This window comes from Piliocolobus tephrosceles, chromosome 14 (assembly GCF_002776525.5).
Source record: "Piliocolobus tephrosceles isolate RC106 chromosome 14, ASM277652v3, whole genome shotgun sequence".
NCBI classification, from domain to species: domain Eukaryota; kingdom Metazoa; phylum Chordata; class Mammalia; order Primates; family Cercopithecidae; genus Piliocolobus; species Piliocolobus tephrosceles.
The window spans coordinates 44,304,239-44,314,495 of NC_045447.1; the positions used below are offsets into that span (position 1 = coordinate 44,304,239).

General features: G+C 43.2%; 1 protein-coding gene across 1 annotated transcript; it reads right to left on the reverse strand.

The window, feature by feature from the left end:
- Window positions 1-1,336: 1,336 nt before the first annotated feature.
- Window positions 1,337-2,296, reverse strand: LOC111535024 (olfactory receptor 13C7-like). The gene has a single exon (XM_023201470.1). It carries the CDS (start codon window positions 2,294-2,296, stop codon window positions 1,337-1,339), a length of 960 nt encoding a protein of 319 aa, XP_023057238.1.
- Between the last annotated feature and the right edge of the window lie 7,961 nt (window positions 2,297-10,257).

The following is a 10,257-nucleotide window of genomic DNA, read 5'->3' on the forward strand; positions in this document are numbered from 1 at the left end:
CAAATATAAAGTGGACTGAAAATAGTCACTATAATCCATTAAGTTTCACTCCTACCTCAGTCTGTTTCTTGAGTGTAGGAGGAAGTCAGGGACTTAGAGCTCTTTGGGCTGCAAAGGACACATGGCCAATCTCACTGGTGTCGCAGATGGTCTGTGATGACTGTTATTGCTGGCCTGTTATTAGTTGTAGGATTGAGAATTATTTTTTGCATTTGCTTCCTCACAGTCTTTTTGGTGTTCCAGAACAATGTGGGCATACTCATGGAATGTGTGCTATGTGTAACTGCTAGGTGTCATGTTGGTTGCATGGACAAAAGTTTGGAAGCTGCTGGCACCCAGTCATACAGTACTTAGTTACTGCTGCAGTGGGGTGGCAAGTTTGTCTCTGAATTCCCCTGTGGTGACAATAAATAGATGAATGTTGTGAATGACAAGATTCTTAGTGTCCATGAGATCAAAACAAAGCAGCTGCTCAGGTCTCACTATTTCTAGTGCTAAGATGTGAGAAGAATTCCTGCCATAGTACTAATGCTCACCATTACATGTTGGTGCAGATGACATTTTCCAATTTATCCCCACATGAGAAAGAGCAAAGGTCTCTGGGGTGACACCAAATCAGAGTAAAGTAAGTAGCAGTTTTACATAGGGCAAAACAACATTGTATTAGTCCATTCTTGCAATGATATAAAGAAATACCTGAAACTGGGTAATTTACAAAGAAAAGAGTTCTAATTGGCTTGTGGTTCCAGAGACTGTACAGGAAGCATGGCTTGGGAGGCCTCAGGAAACTTACAATCACGGCAGAAGGCAAAGGGGAAACAATCATATCCTACATGGCTGGAGTAGGAGGAAGAGGGTGAAGCAGGAGGTGCTACACAGTTTTAAACATCTAGATCTCATGGGAACTGACTCACTATCATGAGAACAGCAAGGGGGAAATCTGCCCCCATGATCCAATCACCTCTTACCAGGCCCCTCCTCCAACACTGGGGATTACCATTTGACAGGAGATTTGGGCAGGGACACAGAGCGACACCATATCCTGTATCCTCCAAGATCCCAAATTTTTGTTTATTTGTCTCTTTTGACCACCTCTATAACTCTTATGGATATTCATCAAATTCTGTATCAAAGAATTTAAGATTTAGTCAGTAAAATATAGCTACGCTATGACACAGTATAGTTCTGTGTAAAGCCAACAAACTAACCAGCAGCCTCAGAAATTTTATGGCTCTTTCCACTGACAGTCTAAGGTCCTCCCTGGTTACTATTTCCCCAAGAGAACGATGAGGAATTTGGAGGTTATGCATTCTGGCAGTCTGGGAATCTGTGACAGTCACTCTGTTAGGTGTTTTTGAGCCACCAGGTTCCTCACAGCGGCCTTCACATCCTTGTTCCTCAGGCTATAGATGACGGGGTTGAGCATGGGGGTCACCACCCCATAGAAGAGGGAGATGAGTGTGTCTGCAAGGTCCTGTTTGTCTGCCCCCAGTGGGTCCTTAGACTTGGGCTTCCCATACATGAAAAGGATGGTCCCATAGAAGACAATCACGACAGTGAGGTGGGCAGAGCAGGTGGAGAAGGCCTTTCTCCTCCTCTCAGTTGAGGGGATCCTCAGGATGGTGGCAATGATGAAGATGTACGAGACAAAAATAAACAGGACTGGGAGTGCAAGGAAGATCATATTGGCCACAACCATGCTGATCACGTTGATGGAGATGTCAGCACAGGCCAACTTTAGAACTGCCAGGATCTCACAGGTGAAGTGATTGATGACATTGTCCCCACAGAAGGGCAGTCGCATTGCTAGGGATGTCTGCACTACAGAGTTGGTGATACCAGCTGCCCAGGAGCCGACAGCCATGGGCACATAAGCAGCTTTGCTCATGACCACAGGGTACCTAAGTGGGTTGCAGATGGCCACGTAGCGATCAAACGCCATCATGCTCAGGAGAACACACTCTGTGGCTCCCATGGCAAAGGAGAAGAACATCTGCACTACACAGGCTGACAAGGAGATGGTTTTCCTGGGGGTCAGGAAGCTGTCAAGGATAAGGGGGACTGAGGAGGTTGTATAGCAAATGTCCAGGAAGGACAGGTTCCCGAGGAAGAAGTACATGGGTGTGTCCAGGCGGGAGTCAAGGATGGTCACCAGGATGAGGACCCCATTGCCCAGCAGGATCACCAGGTACATCAGCAAGATAAGCACGAAGAATGTCTTCTCCAGCTTTGGGTGGGCAGAGAGGCCCAGGAGAACGAACCCCAACATAGGGGAGGTCTCATTGGACCTGTTCATGGTGCATCTGCTCTGTCACCTGGAGGAACTCAGAGGTCAACCTCAGCATTCTCTTACTCCGAAAGTACCTGGAAGGCCAGGCACAAATCCTTGCCCTGCTGAACAACTGGGGAATAACACTGACGATTTGTTCATCTCTATGGGGTTCTAGGAACAGTGTAGTACAGGTCAATATTTAACTTCTGCTTCCAGTAAGAACAAACAGGCTAATTTGGACTAACTGTCTTGCAGATGACAATTAGACAAACTGGAAAAAATATATAAAACATTGGAGAAGTAATAAGACAGTGAGGAACATAGGGTTTTGATTCTGAGGAAAAGTAAGGACCTAGAGATGTAAGTCTAGCACTTGTGGCTGTGATTCAACTCAAGCATTTGCAGCTTCTGGAGAGAGCCATTGAGAGACTGGGAAGCATTACTGACAGCCTCATGGAGATGGAGAATAGGTTTTGTTGTGAAAGACTCACCTTGAAAGGCCCCTCACTAAATGTTCTCCCTTTGGGATGGATTGTTAAAGGGCAGCACCATAAGAATAAGGGAAAATCAGAAGGAAACAGACATTTACAGATGCTGTAGTTCAGCTTCACATCTTCTTAAGCCCTGAAATTGAATTGAGGTGATACCAGAGTTTTGGTGCTCCCAAATGCCTCACAGAAGAAAACATAGATCTACTTTGAAGGAAGATAGTATCACCCCAGTCTCTAAATCATTTCTACAAATAATTTTGCAAACACAACATCTGGCACACACTAAAAAAGAATAAGGCACACAAGGAGACAAGAAAACAAATCAAAACTAACAGAAAAAAGTGACAACAGAAAATAAAGTGTCTCTTGGGGCATGTAGCAGCCAAGAGGATAGCTCTAGTGACACTTGCCTAGAGAACAAGCCCAGGCCACCTTGACACTTCTGGTGCCAAGTTCTCAACAGTTGGTTGATCCTTTTATACATCTGTGGCAGCAAGTAGTCCGCTATGCCCCATGGCCAAGTTGAATGAGAGTTCTGACTGAACCTCCCCTGTTCTCTTCATTCTCCATTGCCTGCAGCCAAGGCATTAACTTGTTCCTGAGACTCTTCACAGAACCTTGGGTCCTGCTCTGCTAGCTTTTTTTTTTTTTTTTTTTTAATGGAAAGGTTAAATTTCTCTTAATAAAAGATTCTTGGATTTTCCAAACTTTGGCCAGGCACCTGAACCTTCTTCTAGGTCCATCTGTGTACTTGCTTATAAAATTCAGTTTCAGCAAAAAGCCTTGCTAAGTCAGTTCAGCAAGAACCCCCCTCCTCAATATTTGATCATCCTCAATATTTGATGAGGTTCCTCATCCTCCACCATCCCCAGGTAATGTCTGATTACCGTGTCCTCTCTTCAGCAAGAATTCTGTTAGGTACATTTAGCCAGAATCCCCTTTACCCCCGATGTTTCTTCTTAGTAATTTTCCATCCACTGACCTCCAGCCCCCTCCTTGGCTAAAAATTCCCACTTGTGCCTGCTGTATTTGGAGTTGAGCCCAATTTCTCTCCCTTATTGCAAATTCCCATGGCAGTGGTCTCTATACCTTTTGAGATAGTCCTTAAAAAAGTTGGATTTGCCATGCTTTAACAAGTGTTGATGAATCATTGTTTCCTCAACACTCCTCAGACTTCAAAGTGCTCCTCAAACTACTCGAACTATGATTTGTTCTGGACCAGTAAAAAACTTGTAGGCAACTGAGCAGTATGGTTTTATTAGCATTGTGTCTAAAATACTTACGAACCTCCCAGATATCCATCTCTCCAAGAACACTCAGTAATCCAGCCCCCTCCTCTGTTGTTGCAGGGATGCTTCCTGTCTAATGAGCTCTGAGATACTCCTATGTTAGTGGTTAGCACATTACAGCTGTGACCAAGTCAGTGCCCTAATAATTCAGGTCAGGTTAATATTTATCTATTGAGCATCTACTTTGGGCCAGGCATAATTCTAGGTGCTGGTAAAAAAGAGCTCAAATTCTAGTGGGGAAATAGTCATGCAAAAAAATACTTACATCATCATCACCATCATCATCATCATCATCACCATCATCATCATCATCATCAACCATAACAATTACTTGAATGCTAAAGATAACAGGTCTTAGAATCTATTTCGTAATTGCTCCCTTTCTAATGCAGAAAGCCCCTTTCACATTCCTGATAGTCCTAAAACCTAGATTTGACTATCTGAGTAATGTGAGGTTCTTTATCTTCTGGTAAAGCTCACTTCATTTTGAAGTAGTTACTCTGTGACATTGAGCTGAAATCTGCCTCCATGCAACTTCTACTGACCTTGTCTTCTGGAGCCCCTAAAGGCAGTTAATCTCTCTTCCACACAGCTGCCTAAATATAGAGGAATAGCATGGCTTCAGCACGAAGATAAATAAGAATCAATCTCCCTTTCTCTCTTAAGGTCTTAAAAAAGTAGATATATCTTCTAGAGACAAAAGAATCATCCAGGAGCTCACTACAAAGGCTGACACTGAGAATGGTCCCTAAGGTTGAGGATGACTGAGGTGCCCAAGACACACTGCCACTGCGACATGTATGCTGGGCAGTGCATCTGTCCCCAGCTGGGTTTCTCACTGTAGGTTGGTCAGCCACAACTCAAGAACTTGCATCAGATCATATGAAGAAAATATTCCCTCTACATCATCATTACCAGATCCAGAAACATGCTTATTATTATTGCCAGACTTTGTATCTAACTATGAAGTGAGAAAGAGCCCAACAATTTTTATCAAGAAAGGACAACCAATCGTGAGACGAAGACTACTAGCTGTATGGTCCCTGGCAAGCGCCTATTTCCTCAGTGTGATGACAGGGTGAGGCCAGATGATCTCAGACATTCTTGCAGGTTGAGGAGGTCTATTTGATTTTGTGAGAATATTATCATACCAATGAAATGGCTTCACATCAGCCATCGTCAAGCCCCCATTCCATTACAATCAAGTCTGGTGATAGAAATGTAACCATGCTGTTGATTAATGGGTGAAAATACATAGTTTGATCAAAGGAATAAGACCTAGTGTTCAATAGATCAGGAGGGTGATTATAGTTTACAATAAGCTACTATACCTTTCAAGATAGCTAGAAGAGAATAATTCAAATATTTCTAGCATAAAGACAAATGTTTAAAGTGATGGATATCCCAACTACACTGACTTGATCCTTGCAAATTATATGAATGTATTAAATTGTCACATGTACCTTAAAACCATGTATATCTATTATATATCAAGAAGAAACTGTTTTTTAAAAAATAAATATAGCCAATGCTAATGAAAATTGTGGAATTCCTTTCACCAAAACTTGCCCTTACCTTTATAAAAAAACATCGTGAGCAAGAAGGATCAGTTTTCCAATGGTTGGAAAGAGGCTACGTGTCAGAAACAGTAATACTGGGTCTGAACGCCAGGGTGAGGGCCCGGGGTGAGGGCTCGGGGTGAGGGCTCGGGGTGAGGATGCGGGGTGAGGGCTTGGGGTGAGGGCTCGGGCTGAGGGCTTGGGGTGAGGGCTCAGGACATGCGACAAGTGAAGGGTTCTTTCTGCTTCTCCTGCCTCATGCGCTTGGGGCACAATCTCCAAAGGATTGGCCATCACCCTTAGAAGATAATTTAAATTGCAGTTTATTCTTTGGGACCACTGTAGTCCCTGAAGTCATTTAAAGTTTGGAAAGTGAGTTGTACTCAGTTTAGAAACTTTTTATCCTTCTGGGATAACATCCCCAAGAACCAATTATGTTGGCAGCACTGGAGGAAGTCAGCTGTCTGCTGACTTCCTTCTTCTTTCCCATCCTCTTTCCCCTTCTTCTTTCCCCTCCTTCTTTCCCATCCTCTTTCTCTACCTTCCTTGTCTCCTTTCTTTCTTTCTGAACATCATAATCCCATTAACAGGGTCCGACAACCTGTGGGTCAGTGATTCGGGGATTCATTCAAACCCCAAGTGCTTTCTCCTGTGCTGCAGCCAATCCCTGTCACCCTCAGTCTGTGCTTACACAGTGGTTTGGGGCATCTGGGTGAAAGACCTATACTCTCCCTCTAAATATTCATCTCATTGGATTAAACACCTTGAAGCAACCTGCTGTGTTCTGCCTCAATTCTCAGTGGGCACCCAAGTCACTGTCCTTTCAGCTTCTTGTCATCTGTGCATGTGCTCCCAGTCCTCATACGAGTCATGAACAGAATGTAACCCATGACAGGGTTGAGTCTAGAGAATGGGCACATTCCTTTATTCAGCAAACAATTATTGAGCGTATGCTCCATGAAAGGAAGAAATGTATAGAGCAACCCAGGGTCCCTGCCTTCTGGGAGTGCACCCTCTAGCGGCAAGAGAGACTCACACGAAAAAAATACACTTGACCCGCCAACAGCGCAGGGATTAGGGCGTCGATCCCCACTGCAGTTGAAAATCCATGTGTAACTTTTAACTCCTCCAAAACAACTACTAATAGCCTATTGTTAGACTGAACCCCTAACCGATAACATAAACAGTCGATAAACACATATTTTGTATGTTAAATGTATTATTATAGTGTATTCTTATAATAAAGTAAGCTAGAGAAAAGAAAATATTAAGAAAATCATACTGGGTGCAGTGGCTCATGCCTGTAATCCAGAACTTTGGGAAGCTGAGGTGGGCGAATCACCTGAATTCAGGAGTTGGAGACTAGCCTGGACAACAAAGTGAGACCCTGCCTCTATGAAAAATACAAGAATTATCCGGGTATGGTGGCACATGCCTGTGTCCCAGCTACTCAAGAGGCTGAGGAGGGAGGATGGTTTAAGCCTGGGAGGCGGAGGTTGCAGTGAAACAAGATGATGCCACTACACTCCAGCCTGGATGACAGAGCCAGACCCTGCCTGTCTCTCTCTCTCTCTCTCTCTCTCTCTCTCACACACACACACACACACAAATCACAAGAAAGACAAAACATGTTTACTGTTGGTTAGGTGGAGTGGGTCATAAAGGTGTTCATCCTCCTTGTCTTCACATTGAATAGGCTGAGGAGAAGGAGAAGGAGGAGGGGTTGGTCTTGCTGTCTGAGGGTGGCAGAGGAGGAAGAGGTGGAGGAGGTAAAAGGGAGGCAGGACAGGCAGGCACACTCAGTGTAACTTTATAGAAATACATAGTAATTTCTGTCTGACATTTTAGCTTTTTCATTTCTCTAAAAATGTTTCTATCAGTACCAATTCTTCTACCATTTGCTTTAGTTTTAGTTTTATCAGAGAAGGGCCCATATCACAGAATAAGTCAAAAGCAGCCTTGAATACTCAGAGCCCTTCTGCCCGATTGTCTAATGCCAATTCGTTTCCTGGCACTGCTTCTTCTATGTCTTCTTCCTCATTGTCTGGCACTGGTTCTGAAGCACTCATGCCCGTCAAGTCATCTTCTGTTAGTTTCTCCAATGTGGTGTCTATTAGATCTTGAATTTCTCCGAGATCCATATATTAAAACCTATCACCCCTGGCCTTTCTTCTGCCATCATCACAATCTCTTTCATGATATCCTTGATTGGCTCTGTGAAGTCATGCACATCTGGACACAGTTTTTTTCCAGCACGAAATAATTGTTTTGGACTTGATGGCCTTCACAGCTTTTTCTGAAATAACAATGACATCTTCCATGGTGTAATCTTTTGCCTTTATGATGTTCTCTCGATTGGGGTTCTCTTCCACAGTGTTGACAATCCTTTTCATAGAGCACTGTGTGTAATGAGCCTTACAGGTCCTTATGACCCCCGGATCTAGAGGCTGAATTAGAGATGCGGGGACAAAACAGAAACAGAACCAATCCAGAAGAAGGGTCTTCATTGTCCAGGCTTTCTTTTGTGTTTATCTCTTCCCTTCAAGGATTAGGGGCTAGCAGCTTTATAGATAAGGGCAGCCCTGACCATAAACCTGACTGCATTTATACAAGGCAGTAGAGTTAGCTTATTCCTTCCTGACTTAAATCCTGGTGTTCACTTCTCTTTCTTACTAATAAATGTAACATTTTTTTCCACCTCAATGATTTTCTTTTCCTTCTTTTAGAGACGGGGTCTTGCTCTGTTACCCAGGCTGCAGTGCAGTGGTGTGATCCTCATTGATTTTCCTAATGGCGTCTGGGAACTCGTCGGCTGCCTATTGGTCTGCAGAAGCTGCTTTTACTAGTATCTTGATATATTTTTTTAAAGCCAAATCACTTTCGAAAATTAGCAAACGGCCAGGCACGGTGGTTCACGCCTGCAATTCCAGTGCTTTGGGAGGCTGATTTGGGAGGATTGCTTGAGCCCAGGAGTTTGATACCAGCCTGGGCACTTAGTGAGACCTCGTCTCTACAAAAAAAAATTTAAAAATCAGCTGAGTGTGGTGGTGCATGCTTGTAGTCCCAGCTACTAGGGAGGCTAAGGTGGGAGGATCCTTTGAGCCCAGGAATTCAAGGTGGTGGTGAGCTATGATCACGCCACTGCACTCCAACCTGGGCAACAAAGTGAGATTCTTTCTCTAAATAAATAAATAAAATTAGCAAACCATCTTTTGCTGGCATTAAATTCTCCAGCTTTAGATCCTTCACCTTCTATTTGCCTTAAGTTGTTATATAATGATTTCATTTTTTCTTGAACATACTGCATTCTATAGATATGCCTTTCATATAGCAATCCTGCATCCACTTAAAAGCTGCATTTTTGGTATGAGATAAAAAGATATTTTGCAAAAAGTGTGGGGTTTTCAAGGCTCTTGGTATCGCTGGAGCAACAGCTTCATGAATTTCCCTTTCTTTCTCTTTCCCTTCCTTCCTTCCCTTCCTTTCCCTTCTCCTTCCTTCCTTCTTCTTTTTTTTTTTTCCAGTGGTTCTTATACTGGATTCACTTATCTTGAAATGGCAGGCAGCCACAGATGCAGACCTCAATCTATGGCATAGATCAAGCAATTCAACTTTTTTTTTTTTTGGAATGTCATAACATTTCTCTACTTCTTGGGAGCACTTCCAGCATCACTAGTGTCACCTTGTATGAGTCCCATGGTGTTATTCAAGGTTTATGGTACTGTTACAGGAAGAGGGCCCCAATTCAGACCCTAACGGAGAGTTCTTGGATCTTGCACAAGAAAGAATTCAGGGTGGGTCCATAAAGTGAAAGCAAGTTTATTAGGAAAGTAGAGAAATAAAAGAATGGCTACTCCACAGACAGAGCAGCCCCAAGGGCTGCTGGTTGCCTATTTTTATGGTTATTTCTTGACAATATGCTAAACAAGGGTGGATTATTCATGCCTCCCCTTTTTAGACCATATAGGATAACTTCCTGACATTGCCATGGCATTCGTAAACTGTCACGGTGCTGGTGAGAGTGTAACAGTCAGGATGCCCAGAGATCACTCTCATTGCCATCTTGGTTTTGGTGGGTTTTGGATGGCTTCAGCTTCTTTACTGCAACCTGTTTTATCAGCAAGGTTTTTATGACCTGTATCTTGTGCCAACCTCCTATCTCATCCTGTGACTTAGAATGTCTTAACCTTCTGGGAATGCAGCCCAGTGGGTCTCAGCCTCATTTTACCCAGCCCCTACTCAAGATGGAGTTGCTCTGAATCACATGCCTCTAACAGTACCACACTATACGTGATAAAAAAATATCCAAGAGCTGCAAGAGATCACTTTTTACTGGGATACTCAATTTACTGGAGAGAAGAACTGCTCTCCTGGAGATGATTAGCATCACACAGCATTTTAAGCAGACATTTGAAATACCTAAGCTCACTGCAACAGCAGCAGGAGGTGGCTATAAAATTATTACAGTTGCACAATGTATACTATAGTGAATTTTATGCAGTTGTAGTTTGATACTGCATCTTTACATTTGTTTATATTTCTCTCAACTGTGAATGGTGCCATGTATGATCTGTGTTTGTTTGCATAAGTTTTGATAAATTTTAAGTTTTTATAATAGATTTGTGTGTGTGTGTGTGTGTGTGTAT